Source organism: Ahaetulla prasina, chromosome 7, assembly GCF_028640845.1.
Source record: "Ahaetulla prasina isolate Xishuangbanna chromosome 7, ASM2864084v1, whole genome shotgun sequence".
Taxonomy (NCBI): domain Eukaryota; kingdom Metazoa; phylum Chordata; class Lepidosauria; order Squamata; family Colubridae; genus Ahaetulla; species Ahaetulla prasina.
Genome location: NC_080545.1, coordinates 90,098,476 through 90,118,275, shown reverse-complemented (window position 1 = coordinate 90,118,275; position 19,800 = coordinate 90,098,476). Strand labels below are relative to the sequence as shown.

At 44.5% G+C, this 19,800-nt stretch overlaps 1 protein-coding gene and 1 long non-coding RNA gene across 3 annotated transcripts in view; one reads left to right on the top strand and one right to left on the bottom strand.

Annotated features, from left to right (window-relative positions):
- Window positions 1-467: 467 nt before the first annotated feature.
- Window positions 468-19,800, bottom strand: part of LOC131202411 (uncharacterized) — a 38,257-nt gene continuing 18,924 nt past the window's right edge. For both annotated transcript variants that reach the window (XR_009156146.1, XR_009156147.1), the window contains 2 exons: window positions 6,603-6,658; window positions 468-1,310 (listed from right to left, as the gene is read on the bottom strand). This is a non-coding gene — a long non-coding RNA (uncharacterized LOC131202411). The remainder of the gene's footprint in view (window positions 1,311-6,602; window positions 6,659-19,800) is intronic.
- Window positions 6,298-19,800, top strand: part of LOC131202410 (solute carrier organic anion transporter family member 1A2-like) — a 39,484-nt gene continuing 25,981 nt past the window's right edge. The window contains exons 1-2 of the mRNA XM_058191358.1: window positions 6,298-6,503; window positions 12,958-13,071. Of these exons, the coding sequence (XP_058047341.1) occupies window positions 6,489-6,503; window positions 12,958-13,071 (129 nt within the window). The 5' untranslated portion in view covers window positions 6,298-6,488. The remainder of the gene's footprint in view (window positions 6,504-12,957; window positions 13,072-19,800) is intronic.

The following is a 19,800-nucleotide window of genomic DNA, read 5'->3' as shown; positions in this document are numbered from 1 at the left end:
GACTTACATACCGCTTCACAAAGCTTTACAGCCCTCTCTAAGACTACAGAGTCAGCCTATGGCCCCAAACAATCTGGGTCCTCATTTGTATAAGATGTTGTATCCTGGGTATATCATTTGTGTTTTGATTGGCGAAGTTCATTTTCAAACTGTTGCTGGGTGTATCATGAGCAGGTTAGATCCTTCTTTTACCTGTGATTGGAATGCCATTAAGCTCAACAGTTTTGGAAAATGATTTGCATTTTTAGAATGGAACAGATCTTCAAAGGTGAATTCCCTTTTATGTCTAGCATACTCTTATTAAATTTAGCAAAACAGTTACTTTATTTTATTTTTATTTTTTTATTTTATTTATTTATTTTGTCACACAGAATATATAAGCATAAGCATGAAATAACTATACAATATATAAGCATATATATATTAATTGGATATATCGAAAGGAAACAATAGGACAGGAACGGTAGGCATGCTTGTGCTCTTATGCACGCCCCTTACAGACCTCTTAGGAATGGGGTGAGGTCAATAGTAGACAGTTTTTGGTTGAAGCTTTTGGGATTTTGGGAAGAGACCACAGAGTCAGGTAGTGTATTCCAAGCATTAACAACTCTGTTACTGAAGTCATATTTTCTGCAATCAAGATTGGAGCGGTTAACATTAAGCATAAATCTATTGTGTGCTTAAATCTATTGTTGCAATTGAAGCTGAAGTAGTCTTCGACAGGAAGGACATTGTAACAGATGATTCTATGAGTTAAACTCAGGACATGTCGAAGACGGCGTAGTTCTAAATTTTCTAAACCCAGGATTTCAAGTCTGGTGGCATAAGGTATTTTGTTGTATTCAGAGGAGTGGAGAACTCTTCTTGTAAAATTTTACTGAATTGGCTTTATTTATTTATTTATTTGTTTGTTTGTCAAACATGTAATAATTGGGGACAGTAGGACAGGGACGGTAGGCACACTGGTGCACTTATGCACGCCCCCTTTTACAGACCTCTTAGGAATGGGGTGAGGTCCACGGTAGGCAGTTTAAGACTGAAGCTGTGAGGGTTTGAGGATGTAACAATGGAGTCGGATACAGCATTGTGGGCATTGACCATTCTATCTGTTGCTGAAGTCGTATTTTCTGCAATCGAGTTTGGAGTGGTTTACCTTGAGTTTGCATCGATTATTTGCCCGTGTATTATTGAGGTTGAAGCTGAAGAAGCCGTTGACAGGTAAGATGTTGTAGCAGACAATTTTGTGTACTATTCTTAGATCAGACCACAGGTGGCGCAGTTCCAGATTGTCCAAGCCCAAGATTTCAAGCCTGGTGGCATAAGGGATTCTATTGTGAGTAGAGAAGTGGAGGACTCTTCTCGCGAAATACCTCTGGACCCGCTCAATCGTATTAATGTCCGATATACAGTGTGGATTCCAGGCAGATGAGCTGTATTCGAGAATTGGTCTGGCAAAGGTTTTGTATACCCTAGTTAGCAATGTTACCGAAGAAGAAGCTTCGCAAAATGTGGTTAACAATTCTTAATGCCTTTTTGGCAATGCTTTTACAGTGAGCTCTGGGGCTTAGATCGTTTCAGATGAGTACTCATAGGTCCTTGGCAGAATGAGGGTCATCTACGAGGTCGTTTCCACCCAACTTGTATTTGGTGTTCTATTTCAGTGCTGGTTGGGCATTTTGGCTGGATGCTATGGGAGCTGTAATTATCTGGGTTAATCTACTGAAGAGGTTTTTTCTTTCATGAAGAAAAACAAATAATACTAGTATTTGCAGAGAAAGGGTGATCACTCCCTCTGCGATAAAACAGAGGCTGTGGATTCCAATTCTTGCCAGGATGACTTCAAATATTCTGCGTGGATTTCTTTTGCCCCTGGATCTTGAGCACTTGATCCTTGGAAATACACTTTCATGTTTCTAGGATTTTACTATCCTTGTAGGTAGGTCAGTGGGTCGGTCTGTCTGTCTGTCTATCTATCTATCTATCTACCATCCATCCATCCATCCATCCATCCATCCATCCATCCATCCATCCATCATCTCTCTCTCTCTCTCTCTTTCTATCTATCTACCTACCTACCTATCTATTTCCTGCCTTTGTCCTTTTCACAAAGAGCTCAAGATGGCAAACATATCCAACACATCTTCCTCCTCCTTTTTTCCCCAGAACAACAACCCTGTGAGGTGGGCTGGGCTAAGAGAGAAGGACTGGCCCAAAGCCATCCAGCTGGCTTTCATGCCTAAAGCAGGGCTAGAACTCACAGTCTCTTTGTGATTGGCTCAAGGTCATCCAGTTGGCTTTCATGCCTAAAGTGGGATTAGAGCTCACAGTCTCCTGCTGATTGGCCCAAAGTCACCTCACCAGTTTTCATGCCAAAGGCAGGACTAGAATTCACAGTCTTCTGCTGATTGGCCCAAGATAAACGATATTGCCATAGGTCTATACTATAGGCCACCCAACCAAACAGAGGAAGTAGATGAACTTTTTGCTAGTCAGCTAACTAAGGTATGTAGGAAGCACATCACAGTAGTAATGGGGGATTTTAACTACCCTGACATCAACTGGGAAACAAACTAGTGGAAGATCCAACAGGTTCCTAACAAACCTAGCAGACAACTTTGTTTCCCAAAAAATAGAGAAGGCGACAAGGGGATCAGCCATACTGGACTTAATTCTCACTAACAGAGATGAAATGATAGAAGGTGTTGAAGCTACAGGAACCTTGGGGGCAAGTGACCACGCAATATTGGAATTCGACATTAAGCAAATACAAGTAGTAGAACAAAGTCAAACTAGAGTCTTGGACTTTAAGAGAGCTAATTTCAATAAACTTAGAGAGAGCTTGAGAAGGATTCAATGGATGAGAATCCTCAGGGGGAAAACAACTCAAGAAGCTTGGGAAATTTTGAAAAGTGAGATTATAAAAGCACAGTCTAACACAATACCAATGAAGAAGAAAAATAATAGATCTCAAAAGAAACCAGCATGGATGCATAAAGAACTATCTGACAAATTGAAAGACAAAAAGGACAAATATAAAAAGTGGAAAGAGGGGCAAATAACTAAGGCAGAATATCAGCAAATAGCCCGAGCCTGTAAAGATGAAGTGAGGAAAGCTAAGGCTCACAATGAACAAAGGCTAGCGACAAAAGTAAAAATAAAAAAAAGCTTCTTCCAACATGTTAAAAACAAGAAAAAAGTCAAGGAAACAATTGGCCCATTGCTGGGAGAAAGTGGCAAGAAGATGACAAGCAACAGGGAGAAAGCAGATCTACTTAACTCATATTTTGCATCTGTCTTTACACAAAAGGAAAAAACAATCTAACCTATCAAAAACAGCACTACAAAAAACAGATTAGAAACTCAAGTTAAAATAGGGAAGAAAATGGTAAGTGAACACCTGTCTACCCTAGACGAGTTCAAATCACCAGGACCAGATGGATTATACCCCAAGGTTCTGAAGGAACTGGCAGACGTGATCTCAGAACCACTGAACTATATCTTTCAAAGATCCTGGAGCACAAGGGAGCTGCCAGAGGACTGGAAAAGAGCTGATGTAGTTCCCATCTTCAAAAAAGGAAAAAAAACAGATCCAGGAAACTACAGACCTATCAGCCTGACCTCAATACCGGGGAAGATTCTGGAAAAGATAATCAAGCAATGAATCACCGAACACCTAGAAGCAAACAAAGTAATAACCAAAAGCCAACATGGGTTTGTCAAAAACAGATCATGCCAGACTAATCTTATCGCATTCAAATATTTGACAAAATGACAAAATTAGTAGACCAGAGGAATGCTGTCGATATAATTTACTTGGACTTCAGTAAAGCATTTGATAAAGTAGACCATAATCTACTACTAGATAAAGTAGAAAAATGTGGGTTAGACAGCACCACCACCAGATGGATTCGTAACTGGCTGACCAACCGCACTCAACGTGTAGTCCTCAACGGAACTACATCCACATGGAGGGAAGTATGCAGTGGAGTACCCCAAGGCTCAGTTTTAGGCCCAATACTCTTCAACATCTTCATCAATGACTTGGACGAGGGGATAGATGGGGAACTCATCAAATTTGCAGATGACACCAAGCTGGCAGGAATAGCCAACACTCCAGAAGATAGGCTCAAGTTACAGAAAGATCTTGACAGACTTGAACATTGGGCGCTATCTAACAAAATGAAATTCAACAGTGAAAAAAGTAAGGTTCTACATTTAGGATAAAAAAACAAAATGCACCAGTACCGTATATGTGGTACCTTGCTCAATAGTAGTACCTGTGAGAGGGATCTTGGAGTCCTAGTGGATAACCATTTAGATATGAGCCAGCAGTGTGCAGCAGCTGTTAAAAAAGCCAACACAGTTCTGGGCTGCATAAACAGAGGGATAGAATCAAGATCACGTGAAGTATTAATACCACTTTATAATGCCTTGGTAAGGCCACACTTGGAATATTGCATCCAGTTTTGGTCGCCACGATGTAAAAAAGATGTTGAGACTCTAGAAAGAGTGCAGAGAAGAGCAACAAAGATGATTAGGGGACTGGAGGCTAAAACATATGAAGAACGGTTGCAGGAACTGGGTATGTCTAGTTTAATAAAAAGAAGGACTAGGGGAGACATGATAGCTGTGTTCCAATATCTCAGGGGTTGCCACAAAGAAGAGGGAGTCGGGCTGTTCTCCAAAGCACCTGAGGGTAGAACAAGAAGCAATGGGTGGAAACTGATCAAAGAAAGAAGCAACTTAGTACTAAGGAGAAATTTCCTGACAGTTAGAACAATTAATAAGTGGAACGACTTGCCTGCAGAAGTTGTGAATGCTCCAACACTGGAAATTTTTAAGAAAATGTTGGATAACCATCTGACTGAGATGGTGTAGGGTTTCCTGCCTAGGCAGGGGGTTGGACTAGAAGGCCTCCAAGGTCCCTTCCAACTCTGTTGTTATGTTATGTTATGTTATGTTATGTTATGTTATGTTATGTTATGTTATGTTATGTTATGTTATGTTATGTTATGTTATGTTATGTTATGTTATGTTATGTTATGTTAAGATTGCCCAATTAGCTTTCATGGCTAAGGCGGGACTTTCTTTCTTCCAAAAGATTCCAAACTATTACTCTTCAGTGTTTCTTATGTCTTTGGAATCAAGGGGAAGCCCTAATTAAATTCCAAAAGGAAGATGAGAGCTGATATTGGCGATTATTCTGGCCTCTAATGAATCAACTGCTATTTCTTTATCTGGTAGATTAAAAACAGAACAGGGCAGCCAGTTCTAGCAACAAATAACTCTGACAAAGAACAAAACCACCCAAAAGCCAATTCCAAAGACGTGTGCCAATGCCCTAAATTTCAAAGTTCTGTTGTATTTTTTAAGTTGCTTACATTTGACTCTAAATGAAATCCTATCCATAATTGGATGAAAAGGTACCTTCAGATGTCCGCCAAATATACAAATAAAGACTGCAGTCTTACATCCATAGCACCTACTGTAGGTGATCAGAGCTGATCTTGGAAGCTTAGTAGCCTTGGCCTTAGATATGAAACAATCTGTGGAATTCCGAGGTTGTAAGCTAGACTGGGAAGTTGGACGAACATTTCGGAAGTCAGAAAACTGGCAAACCATTTCCATGTTGTCAGGAAAACTACTCGGCTGCGTACATGAAATCACCACGAACGGAGCTCAATTCAATGGAGAACTTTGCTTTTAATGTAGTTGGGGATGCATCCTAAGAGACAGCGAACACCTGAGAGCTGTACCTCAGAAGCCCCTATGAGCAACACATATTTTTCCGGGTCCTTTCTTTTACCCTTAGTGAACAGAAGAATATCTCTTCAGGGGTTAATGGCAATGTTCTTGCCAGACCTGAAGGTAATAAAAGACCTGGGTGGATTAAAATTGTTTGGGGATTAGAGACACAGTCCTTAACAGAGAAGGAGAAGGAGAAGAAGAAGGAAGAGAAGAAGAAGAGGAGGAGGAGGAGGAGGAAAAGAAGGAGAAGGAGAAGAGGAAGAGAAGGAGACAAGGAAAGAGGAGAAGGAGAAAGAGAAGGAAGCATACAGATTATATACCGTATAATCTACATATCATCTAATTTTGGTCTGAAATGGAAACGGAGATCAAGGCAAATGATAGCACCAAGGTGGGTGATATTCCAGCTAATTGACTAAGCCCGGTTTGTTGTATGAATGTGCCAAAAGGAAATTCCAACACAGTTGTGCAGTATGTCCACGTCTTAGATCCTTTTGTTTTCTGGGTTATTCTTTTTGGCTCAAGTCAAATACCTACTGTAGAGCAAAACAAAAGTTTCACAGACGTCTACAAACAAAAATGTACTTTCCAAGGCTGTTCTTTTGACTCTCGGTTTACTTACTGCCGAAAAGTTTTTGTTCGCTACTCCAGTCCTCCTTTTTTTCCAGAAGAAATTCCAAAGTGCATAAAAGTTGGGATAAGAGAGCCTGTGATTTGCCTCAAACAGGATCGCCAGGGGTATGGCTACGACAGAGGTAGGTAGAAATTCAAGAGAGGAAAGCTGGAAGCAGGCCTTTTTATTATTTTGAGGGTGCTAAATCCATACGGTAAAAATATTGAAAGTGAATACTTACTCAGGCATTTTGCAGGAGGAGGAGAAGTGAAGTTTACCAACCACAAAGCCTGGAAGCTGAAATTTGTTTAATTAAAAAAAAAAGAAGAGGCAAAAAGTTAATACCCTTGATCTTAGGGTAATTTACAAGCAGGAAAATATATGCTGTCAAAACTCAGAGTGTAGTATATTCATAGTTCATGGGCTTTTTTGAATGAATGGGTCAAGTATTTAAAACAATAGTAGGCTGCAAAGGCTGTCAGAAAGGAACCTTGATTTGAACTGCCGCAGAAATTTAGGAGGGAGGAAAAAAAACCTGTTGCTTTTTATAAATGTTTAGTGGATAAGGAAGGTTTAGGTACAGAGATGAGCATGGACTCAATTGCAGGTCTGATACCCCTTGACCCAAAGGTGGGACTGCCTTCCTTGTTTCTGACATTTCAGATAAAGAGGATTTATAATATCTAATCCTGGTTTGAAATGGGAACTGACATCAAGATGAATGATAGCATCCCTGTGGGTCAAATTTAGACGATGTCCAATTCGAAAAGCATTCTATAAATTTTACAAAAGGCTCCTTTGTCTTGTTTTGCAAGGGTTGTTTTTATTCAGCGGTGGTGGGAATTAACTGCTCGATGTTTGCTTGTTTTCATGCTGCCCTGAGCCCTGGTGCTAGGGAGAGGCTAGATAAATCCTAAATAAATGCACAAGTTGATTCACTGATTTGATGCCTGGATTTGTACATTGGCTCGTCTATCCTTTCTTTCACTCAAGAGATGTTCATAGCTACTTTCCTACAATAGCTGTCCCGGGAGGTAGGCTGGGCTGAGAAAAACATAACAAGCTTAAAGGGAATTCAGTGGGCAGGGTGGATTTGAACCCAGGTATTCAAGCAGTGGAGAAGGCGGGAGACAGAACGTACACTACTGGGAAATTTCATTGACAAACAGAGATGGGGGATAGGTTCATTTTTCCAATGTTATGAACCAAGTGCAGCACCCGAGGTTTCCTCCGTAGGAGTAAATGGTTACTTCTTGTATATTAGAAAGAAATAAGACGCTGCTACTCCAGATGGGAACATTTACCTAGTGTTTTGCCAATAAATTTATCCGTTCAATCCCACTTCTGTCTTTGTCTGATCGCGCTATTATAACTCTGATCTTGCCCAAATGTGATCAAGTATTTGAATTAGGTTCCTACAAGGAGGATCTACAACAGGGGTGTCACACTTAAGGCCTGGGGGCCGGATCCAGCTGTTGTGACCCAGGCCCCAGTAGGTAGTAGGAAACTCAGTCAGTGTAAAACAAACAAACTTTATTCGAACAGCTGAGAATTACTTCATTCTCAGCGTAGTTCAACTAAATTAAAGCAAATTCCTCCCAACACAATTCCCCAGTCCTATCATCAACCTTGGTCCAATTAGGCAAACTGCCAAAGGCCTTTCTTGGCAAAAGTTCAGTAGACACCGGTACAAAATAAATGCAAGAAGACGAAGCTATCAACGTTGTTTTCCGGCAAAACCCAAATGCCGTTGCTGGTCTTTTAAGCCTTATGGAAGGGGCCAATCATCTTTTGGCCCTACTCCCGAGTTGTCCTCTTTGCTTGAGCTGCTCTTGCCTCCTGGCAGCTCTTCTCATGCATGCATTAGGAACAGGCTCCTCCTGTTCCTCTGCCTCACTACTGTCAGTCTCTGGAAGCTCTGGAGTCCACACCTCACTCCCCGATGGCACTGGCCCCACCTCAGCCTCTGACGCAGAGCCCTCATCCGGGCCTTCCCCAGCCTCCAGGACTAGCCCATGCTCTTCCTCAGCCTCATCGCTGTCCAACTCCGTTGCCAGCTCCACAGGCTGCTGGCAGATCACAAAACTAGCCCACGGGTGCTTAGATCTGGCCTGTCGGTCCACCCTGGAAAGAGTGAAGGACTGGCCCATGGTGCCTCTGCCAGCAAAAGAGAGCTTGAGGAGGCCATCCCTAGCTTCGTTTTCACTGGCAGAGGGCTGCAGGAGGCCATCCATCTGAAAACGGAGCCCGGGTGGGCTGCGTGCGGCCTCCCAAAGCTCCATTTTCACTGGCAGAGGGCTGCAGGAGGCCATTGCGGCTGAAAACAGAGCCTTAATAAGTGACATCGAGCTGGCTACATGCCCCCTGGCCCCCTGAGGTCAAACACAACCCTGATACGGCCCTTCAATGAAATAGAATTTGACACCCCTGATCTACAACAACATTTTGCAGTGCGGGATATGATATGTCCAAGATATTCCATTTTATTCTGACTTACTGTTTTCGGTTCTTTTGCACTTTAAGAATTCTCCAGGATACTGTCACCTTAATGTGATGGTGGAGTTTAACCCTCGACTTACAACCATGTGTGTAACCAAAGTTACAATGTAACTCAAAAAAATTGACTTAAGAACCATTGTCACCTTTATGACTATTGCAGCATCCCCACAGTCACATGATCAAAATTTGGACACTGGCAACCAGCAGGTATATTTACAACAGTTAACTCCCCAGCTGGCTTCAGACAAGTCTTGGTCCCAACTGAGGTCATAAATTGAGGACTACATATAAGCTGCTTGGGATCACTCCAATCCCCAACAATTGGAGATTTTTCTTCTAGGCCAGGGGTGTCAAACTCAAGGCCCGGGGGCTGGAACTGGCCCACAGAGTGTTTAAATCTGGCTCATAGGCCTGCCCTGGAAACAATGAAGGACCAGCCCGCGGTGCTTCTGCCAGCAATAATGGAGCTCGAGAGGGCTGTGTGCGACCCTCCCAGGCTCCCTTTTCAGCTGTGATGGCTGTGATGGCCCCTCTGCCAGCAAAAACGGAGCTTGTGAAGGCCTCATGTGCCCCACCCTGAGCGCCATCTTCACTGGCAGAGGGCTGCAGGGGGCCGTTGCAGCTGAAAACGGAGCTCGGGAGCCTGTTTTTGCTGGCAGAGCACTCGGGCCACCACAGGGCTCTCCGACAGAAGTGACCTCAAGCTCACACCCACCATGGCCACGCTCACCCCAGCCCCCCAAGGTCAAACACAACCCTGATGCAACCTGTTCTAGGCTGTATCTTGCAGACATGGGATTTCCACATGTTTTCCCATCCTCATATTAACCAGGCCTAACCTTGCTTAGCTTCCCATAATGGCCTTTATTGCCACCAGCTGAGTCTCTCATTCTATCGACCAGGGGTCTCCAACCTTGGCCACTTTAAGACTTGTGGACTTCAACTCCCAGAATTCTTCAGCCAGCAAAGCTGAGGAATTCTGGGAGTTGAAGTCCACAAGTCTTAAAGTGGCCAAGGTTGGAGACCCCTGCTATAGACACTGTTAGTCCTTGACTTATAACAGTTTGTTTAGTAACCATTTGAAGTTACAACGGTGCTGAAAAAGTGACTTATGATCGTTTTTCACAGTTATGACCATTGCAGCATTCCCGCAGTCACGTGATCAAAACGCAGAACTGATTCATACTTATGACGGTTGCAGTCTATTGAGGTCAAGTTATTATCCTGGCTGGTGCTGGCCACTCAGGAGGTGACACGAGGCTGGCTCCAGGCGATTACAACCGCTTCTTTGGTGGAGGGCGTCTTCCCGGCCGCCTTGAAAGAGGCGGTGGTGAGGCCCCTCCTTAAGAAGCCTTCCCTGGACCCAGCTGTTTTAGGTAATTATCGTCCGGTCTCCAACCTTCGCTTCGCGGCGAAGGTTGTAGAGAGTATGGTGGCATATCAGTTTCCCTTGCACCTGGATGAAACTGTCTATCTAGACCCGTTCCAGTCCGGTTTCCGGCCCGGTTACAGCACGGAGACGGCTTTGGTCGCGTTGGTGGATGATCTCTGGAGGGCCAGGGATAGGGGTTGTTCCTCTGCCCTGGTCCTATTAGACCTCTCAGCGGCTTTCGATACCATCGACCATGGTATCCTGCTGCGCCGGTTGGAGGGATTGGGAGTGGGAGGCACCGTTTATCGGTGGTTCTCCTCCTATCTCTCTGACTGGTCGCAGTCGGTGTTGACAGGGGGGCAGAGGTCGGCCCCGAGGCGCCTCACTTGTGGGGTGCCGCAGGGGTCGATCCTCTCGCCCCTACTGTTTAACATCTACATGAAGCCGCCTGGTGAGATCATCAGTGGTTTCGGTGTGAAGTACCAGCTGTATGCGGATGACACCCAGCTGTACTTTTCTACACCGGACCACCCCAACGAAGCTATCGAAGTGCTGTCCCGGTGTCTGGAGGCCGTACGGGTCTGGATGGGGAGAAACAGGCTCAAGCTCAATCCCGCCAAGACAGAGTGGCTGTGGATGCCGGCATCCCGGTACAGTCAGCTAAATCCGCGGCTGACCATCGGTGGCGAGTCATTGGCCCCGATGGAGAGGGTCCGCAACTTAGGCGTCCTCCTGGATGAACGGCTGTCTTTAGAAGATCATTTGACGGCCGTCTCCAGGAGAGCGTTCTACCAGGTTCGCCTGGTACGCCAGTTGCGCCCCTTTCTGGACCGAGATGCCCTATGCACGGTCACTCACGCACTCGTGACGTCTCGCCTGGATTACTGCAATGCTCTCTACATGGGGCTCCCCTTGAAGGGCATCCGGAGGCTACAGTTAGTCCAGAATGCGGCTGCATGGGTGATAGATGGAGCCCCTCGTGGCTCCCGCATAACACCCATCCTGCGCAGACTGCACTGGCTACCTGTGGCCTTCCGGGTGCGCTTCAAGGTTTTGGTGACCACCTTTAAAGGGCTCCATGGCATTGGAGTTATTTACGGGACCGCCTACTGCTACCGAATACCTCTCACCGACCCGTGCGCTCTCATAGAGAGGGTCTCCTCAGGGTGCCGTCAGCGAGGCAATGTCGTCTGGCGACGCCCAGGGGAAGGGCCTTCTCTGTGGGGGCTCCCACCCTCTGGAACAATCTACCCCCCGGACTTCGTCAGCTTCCGGACCTTCGGACCTTCCGCCGCGGGCTTAAAACATACTTATTTAATTGTGCAGGACTGAGCTAGATTTTAAATTTATGGTTTTAATTGGGTTTTATTCTTATATTTTAATTAACGGGCTTTTAGAATAAGTTTTTAAACTGTTTTTATATTGTATTTATGTGTTTTTTAAGTGCCTGTGAACCGCCCTGAGTCCTTCGGGAGATAGGGCGGTATATAAATATGATTAAATAAATAAATAAATAAATAAAAAATCCCCTTTTGCGACCTTCTGACAAGCAAAGTCAGTGGGGAAGCCCCAGTTCACTTAACAACCATGTTACTAACTTAACAACTGCAGTGATTCACTTAACAACGGTGGTGGAAAAGGTTGCAAAACTCACTTAACTGTCTGACGTAGCAACAGAAATTTTGGGCTCAGTTGTGGTTGTAAGTCGAGGAATGTTTTAATGGCCGGATGCCCTTCTTGTCACCAATGCGGAGTTTTGTTCAGCTGATATATTCTCAGAGCGCCCAGAGGGAGAAATATCTTCCTCTACCTAGGATCGAACTCACAGCCTCCTGATTATGAGGCGAGAGCTTCACCTCTAGGCCACAACACCACTCCCACAGTCAGTATATTGCCCCCACCCCCACAAATCTGAGTCCTCAATTTACTGATCTCAGAAGAATGAAAGGTTTGAGCCAGTGAGGATCAAACTCCTGGCAGTGAATAGAATTAGCCTGCAATACTGCCTTGTGACCACTGTGCCACCACGGAAAAAGAATGCATTCAATTAAACATGCACTGATTTGTATTTCGGTAATTGTCTGATGCTTTTGCATTTTATTTTATTTTATTATTTTATTATTTTATTTTATTTTATTTTATTATTTATTTTATTTTATCTCACTCTTTTATCTTTCATTCTATTTTTATCGTCCTCTATTTTATCTCATCTTACTTCACCCTACCTTATTTTATGGTATTTTATTGCTGCTGAAATGTACTGTTTTTTTGATACGATCAATTGCCTAATCAATAAAGCTATCCTGTACTACATTGGAGTAGGGAAAAAAATGCTGCAGACCTTAAGGGATTGTATCTAAGGTTGAAGTTTGGTTTCCAAGGACTATATAGAGTTTGAGTCAGGACCTAAGATTCAATAAATAAAATATCTATCCCTATCTGTATTTAGAATGCTTGCATTTAAATCAACCGTCTCTCCATATTTGAAACTTTTCAAAGGGGCTTAAGATCTATTTCTAACTCTATTCTGATACTTAGAGTCAGCAGTTTCAGTAGAAACCTCCTGTAGAAAACTGGAAATTTAACCTCTGTATCTTAACACTTCCATTTGAGTCTAATGGTGTCTTCAGCTTCTCTCTCCCAAATATCTACCTCTCTCTCACTAGTTTTGAACACTTGTTTGATTATGTCATCCATGCTTGTTTCTCTGTCTCCCTTCTTCAAGACGGTCAGCAAGACTGAGGCAAATAACTACAAAGACGACATCCCACCTGATCAGAAAAGCGACATGACGGGCTCTAAGAAGTTAATGTCTGCTTGTTCCCTGTCCAAACTGAAGGTATCAGCATCTTATTATTCCCATATCAATATAAAACTTATTTCATACATATGCTTGTACCAGTGGTGAAATCCAAATTCTTTTACTACTGGCTCTGTGGGTGAGGCTTGGTGGGCGTGGCAGGGGAAGGATATTGCAAAATCTCCATTACCACCCCACTCCAGGAGAAGGATACTGCAAAATCCCCATTCCCTCCCCACTCCTGGGGGAAGGATATTGCAAAATCTCCATTCCCACCCCACTCCAGAGGAAGGATACTGCCAAATCCCCATTCCGTCCCCACTCCTGGGGGAAGGATATTGCAAAATCTCCATTCCCACCCCATTCCAGGGGAAGGATACTGCACAATCCCCATTCCCTCCCCACTCCTGGGGGAAGGATATTGCAAAATCTCCATTCCCACCCCATTCCAGGGGAAGGATACTGCACAATCCCCATTCCCTCCCCACTCCTGGGAGAAGGATATTGCAAAATCTCCATTCCCACCCCACTCCAGAGGAAGGATACTGCAAAATCCCCATTCCGTCCCCACTCCTGGGGGAAGGATATTGCAATATCTCCATTCCCACCCCTCTCTGTGGCCAGCTAGAAGTGGTATTTGCTGGTTCTCTGAACTGCTCAAAATTTCCGCTGCCCGTTCTCCAGAACCTGTCAGAACCTGCTGGATTTCACCCCTGGCTTGTACATAGATTGCTTGGGAAAATCCATTTGGCAAAAATTGTTATTCTACAGCAGGGATGTCAAACTCGATTTCATTGAGGGCCACATCAGGGTTGTGTTTGATCTGGGGGGGGGGGCAGGGTGTGTGTGGCCAGGGTACGCGTGGCCAGCATGACATCACTCGTGTCGGGGAGCGTCTGTGGTGGTCTGAGCTCTCTGCCAGTGAAAAGGGGCTCCTGAGCTACATTTTCGGCTACAATGGCCTCCTCCAATCCACTGCCAGTGAAAATGGAGCCTCAAAGGGCCACATCAGCCCTCCCAAGCTCTATTTTAGCTGGCAAAGGCACCATGGGCCAGTCCTTCACTGTTTCCAGTGCAGTCCCAAGGGCTAGATCCAGTGGTGGGATTCAGCCAGTTCGCACCACTTTGGGAGAACCGGTTGTTAACTTTCTGAGCAGTTTGGTAAACTGGTTGTTGGAAGAAATTATTAGGGCAGAGAACCGGTTGTTAAATTATTTGAATCCTACCACTGGCTAGATCTAAGCACCCTGTGGGCCGGATCTGGCCCCCAGGCCTTGAGTTTGACACTCCTGGTTTAAATAATTTGTAGTTCAGAGTAGTTAGCTGCCTTTGGTGATGTGGCCAGCAGGTGAAGAAATAATATGGTTTATTAGTTTGAGCATCCCACGTAAGGTAAATATCATAACGGGGGACTCTTGCCCTAAGTTTGGTTTGATACTTTGACCGAACCCAGATGTAAAGTTGGAAGAGAGTGTTTCATACAGTATGTTGAGTCTAATCTGTTGCTTCGCCCAAATACTTTTACCACCAGTTGTAATTGTTCCAATTGGATAAAAAGCGAAGGGTTGAAAAAGTCAGTTGCCCTCTTTGCTTTATCCATTATATAAGCACAGGGTTTGTGAACTAACAAGTTTTTGCTAGTGCCAATGGACTTTAAACTGGACCTTTACTCTGGAAGCTACGTTAATGTGTGCCTGAATTAAGTAGGCAGCTGAGGGATTCTGGGAGTTGAAGTCCACACACATCTAAAAGTTGACACGGTTGAAAAACATTGGTCTAGACCAGGGATCTCCAACCTTGGTCCCTTTAAGACTTGCGGACTTCAACTCCCAGAGTTCCTCAGCCAGCTTTGTTGGCTGAGGGATTCTGGGAGTTGAAGTCCACAAGTCTCGAACTCGATTTCATTGAAGGCCGCATCAGGGTTGTGTTTGACCTCGGGGGAGGGCCGTGGCTGTGGAGGCGTGGCCAGCTCAACATCATTCGTGTTTGGGGGCACCTGTGGTGGCCAAGTGCTAAGGCGGGACTTCCCTCAGACCCTCCCTCCCTCTTATTATAATGTCCTTCCTTCCTTCCTTCCTTCCTTCCTTCCTTCCTTCCTTCCTTCCTTCCTTCCTTCCTTCCTTCCTTCCTTCCTTCCTTCCTTCCTTCCTTCCTTTCTTTTCTTCTTTTTCCTTCCTCTTCCTCTTCATTTCTTCTTCACCTTTCCTTCTTTTTCATTCCTTGCTCTTTTCCCATCTTCCCTTCTTTTTGCTTGCCTTTCCTTTTTCCCTTTTTCTTTTCGTGTCCCTTCTTGGATGCTCAAATGCAAAAGGGGAAACATTTCTCCTTTTGTTTTATTTTTAGTTTGTTTTGCTAGCCCTCTGCCAGCGAAAATGGGGCCGGGGGTGGGCACTGACAGAGGCCGGCAGGAGGCAATTTTCGCTGGCAGAGGCACCATGGGCCGGTCCTTTGCTGTTTCTCTGCGGGCCAGATCTAAGCACCCCGCGGGACTTCAGTTTGACACCCCTGGTCTAGACCTATGCAGCAAAGAGGAGATTCCAACCCTAGAGTAGATAATTCCGCTATTGAAAGGTTAGTAGTAAATGCAGGCTGCAGAGTTTTAATCAGATTTTTTTTTTTTTTAATTTGCTCAGGTCTTATCTGAGATTGACTTTAGGAAGCTGTGTGTATAAAAGCTGAGTTGACATGGAAGAGTGGATAGAAAAACTTTTTTAAAAAAACAAAAACAAAACTAGGCTGTTCTGGAAAATAATAGCACAAAGAAGAAACAGATTTTAGGAATAAACTGTCCTGAATTATGCTGAGTTTATACTTTCTTGCCCTACAAATAAACACACACATATACACATAGAATTCTATACATGTCATTCAGGACTACGTTAGATTAACGTCAATGGAAGTCTTTCAGAGAATGATTGTCCAAGATGCAGTACAAAATGTATTATTCGTTTATTTCAATATATATGGTTGCCCATCTTATCAAGGCCACTCTGGGTAGTGAATATGGTTAAAAACATCAATTGTTGTTGTTGTTGTTAGTTGTAGGGTCATGTCCGACCCATCGCGACCCCATGGACAACGTTCCTCCAGGCCTTCCTGTCCTCTACCATCCTCTGGAGTCCATTTAAGCTCACGCCGACTGCTTCAGTGACTCCATCCAGCCACCTCGTTCTCTGTCGTCCCCTTCTTCTTTTGCCCTCAATCTTTTCCAGCATTAGGCTCTTCTCCAGTGAGTCCTTCCTTCTCATTAGGTGGCCAAAGTATTTCAGTTTCATCTTCAGGATCTGGCCTTCTAAAGAGCAGTCAGGGTTGATCTCCTCTAGGACTGCCTTGTTTGTTCGCCTTGCAGTCCAAGGGACTCGCAGGAGTCTTCTCCAGCACCAGAGTTCAAAGGCCTCAATTCTTTGGCGCTCAGCCTTTCTTATGGTCCAACTTTCACAGCCATACATTGCAACTGGGAACACCGTAGCCTTGACTATACGCACTTTTCTTGGCAGGGTGATGTCTCTGCTTTTTAGTACGCTGTCTAGATTTGCCATAGCTTTCCTCCCCAGGAGGAAGCGTCTTTTAAAACATCAACATAACAATTAAAAAGAGAAAGAGAGAAGCATAACAAAAGGAAAAACATGAGAACAAAAGGGCAAACAAGGTTAACCCATTGACAATAAATGAATAATACTTTATAGGCTTGACTAACCTCCCGATTCCTTTCCTGGGAGAATCTGAACATCTGTTAAAATATATACAAGGGTCGGTTTTATGCCAAAAGTCCCACGTGAGAAGTTAAATTGATGCTTTCAGACTTTCAGATTTGCAAGAGTCATTTAATGTAGTCTTAGTTACAATAAAGTAGAGTTAAAGTAGTTCATCTGGTCATATTTCCTGCCTGGTCTACCTGATGAGGATGACGTTATGGTGAGGATGACATCAACCTTGCAAGTGTGGAAGTACAATTCACCCACCATCTCCTTTAGCAATAGCAATAGCACTTAGACTTATATACCGCTTCACAGCACTTTTACAACCCTCTTTAAGTGGTTTACAGAGTCAGCCTATTGCCCCCAACAATCAGGGTCCTCATTTTACCCACATTGGGAGGATGGAAGGCTGAGTTAACCTTGAGCCTGGTGAGATTTGAACTGCTAAATTGTAGGCAGCCGGCAGGCAGGAGAAGTAGCCTACAGTACTGCACTCTAACCTCTGTGCCACCACGGCTCTTCCTTCCTTCCTTCCTTCCTTCCTTCCTTCCTTCCTTCCTTCCTTCCTTCCTTCCTTCCTTCCTTCCTTCCTTCCTCCCTCCCTCCCTCCCTCCCTCCCTCCCTTCCTTCCTTCCTTTCTTCCTTCTCTAGCAATAGCACTTAGACTTATATACACAGTGCTTTACAGTGCTTTACAGCCTTCTCTAAGCAGTTTACAGAGTCAGCCTATCGCCCCCAATAATCTGGCTCCTCATTTTACCCACCTCGGAAGGATGGAAGGCTGAGTCAACCTTAAGCCTGGTGAGATTCGATCTGCCAAACTGCTGGCAGCCGGTGATCAGCGGAAGTAGCCTGCAGTACTGCACTCTAACCACTGCGCCCCTGAGGCTCTTCTTTAAACCCTGAGAAACTAGAGAGGGTGTCTTCTGGGCTTCTTGTTCCTCACCATTATCCATCTGCAAACTGTGCTGTCTCTTACCTAACTGTTCCTTAGGCAGCATCTCTTTGTCTTCCCCCCAAGGTCTTCCCCACAGATCATTACAGAACAGGGGGAGGGTGCAATGTGAAAGAGGTGGAGTTCAGGGTGTGGAAATCTTTGCACGTGTGTCTATCGCAACAAAATGTAATTTTTTTTGGCTCAACTTTTCGCCTATCCAAAAAGTCCATTGTCAAAATTGTTAAGAATTGTTGGGGTGCCAGGCAGCCATGATAACTCTTAGGGAAGAATATGTCGTGTCCCCCTCCCCCTCCGATGGCCGGGTCTGGGAAGTCTGTATCAAGCGTGGCCACGAAGCCTCTGCAGCTTTCCCAAATTTCTTTCAGAGTTCTCAGGGCAGGCAGGAATCCAAGGTGTGACTTCAGCAAACCAAATGAGACTTTGCTTGACTCAAATTGCTTAACTCAAGCTGGTCTTTTATATAGGCCATGGGGTGTGGCTCCATGACTCAGCACTTATCCAGGCCTGCCCCTCCCTTCCTTTTGCTGACGTCGCCTCTCCATTCTCCAGAAGCAGGGTCCGTCCACTGTGACTTTCTGTCCTCCTGATCTGCTGCCGGCAATTCTAGCACGTGGCTGGCTTCGTGCTCACATGCTGTAGAAGGGAGGTTTGTTTGCTCATTCCTGACATTCTGTCCGGGCATGGTGCCAGGGCTGGGGGCTGGAGGCATGCCAGGCCGTCTCCTCTTCATTATCAGACTCTGACTCAGATAGCAGGAGATGAGAGGGGCCCGGCTGAGGAGAGGAGGGCGGGCGAGGCACAACAGAATAGCTCTACTAGTCTCCTGTCATTTCTTTCTCAGTAAATTTAAATTTAACACAATAATAGTTTGTTGTGGAAGCGACTGCCTGCGAAGGTTCCCGGATTGGGGCTGAAAGGCGAAAGCGGAGACGGTATGCTCCACTGTCCCATATTTGGGTAGACCAGGTTGCCCTGATAGATCGGTCTCACTGGAAAAACATTTCTCAGGGAAGAAGAAGAAAAAATGCCCTGCTAACCTGGATGGTTTCCATAGTCTACAAACAGAACAAATGAGATTAAAGCTAAACTGTTTTAAATTACTCAGGCCTTTTAAAAGCTAACCATTTCAGATTGAATCTGATACTTTTGTGACTCCCTTTGCAGCAGATAGAGCCAGGCTTGTTCTTACGGTTACATAAGGGAGCAGGAATACCACTTGGAAAAGCCAGAAAAAGGGAGCAATTGCATTCATAAAGGTAAAGGCAAAGGTTCCCCTCGCACATACGGGCTAGTCATTCCTGACTCTAGGGGAGCTCATCTCCATTTCAAAGCCGAAGAGCCAGCGCTGTCTGAAAACGCCTCCATGGTCATGTGGCCGGCATGACTCAACGCCAAAGGCGCACAGAATGCTGTTACCTTCCCACTAAAGGTGGTCCCTATTTTTCTATTTTTTTAAAAGTTTTTTTATCAATAATTAATTATATATTAATTAAATACATTAATATATTTCTTCAATAAATATTAAAAATAAATATATATTAAATAAATATTAAAAACAAATATATATTAAATAAATATTAATATATAAACATATTAATAATTAATATATTAATTATTAATATAATTATAAACAATTAACAATTGCTACTTGCATTTTTTATGTTATATAAACGAGCTCCTGAGTTCCGTTTTTGGCTCCGACAGCCTCCTGAAACCCTCTGCCAGGGGAAATACTGCTCAGAAAGGCCAAATGGGTTCCTCCCAAGTTGTGTTTTCACTGGCAGAGCCATCATGGGCTGGTCCTTCCCTGTTTCCAGAGCGGCTCTGCGAGCAAATCTAAGCTCCCTGATCTGCCCCCCCCCCCCCGGGCCTTGAGTTTGACACCCCTGCTCTAACTCATCTTTCCTTCGGATCCCCAAGGCCAGAGCATGGATGAGGTTCAGGGGTGAAATGCTACCAGTTCAGATCGGTTCGCCTGAATCGGTAGTGATAAATGTTGCCGGTTCGGGCAAACAGGTATTTCCGATGATCAGCTGTGTTGCACAATTTAGATTTGCTAGAAAGTAGGATTTCCTGCTTTTGAGCGAATCTAAATTGTGCGGCACAGCTGTT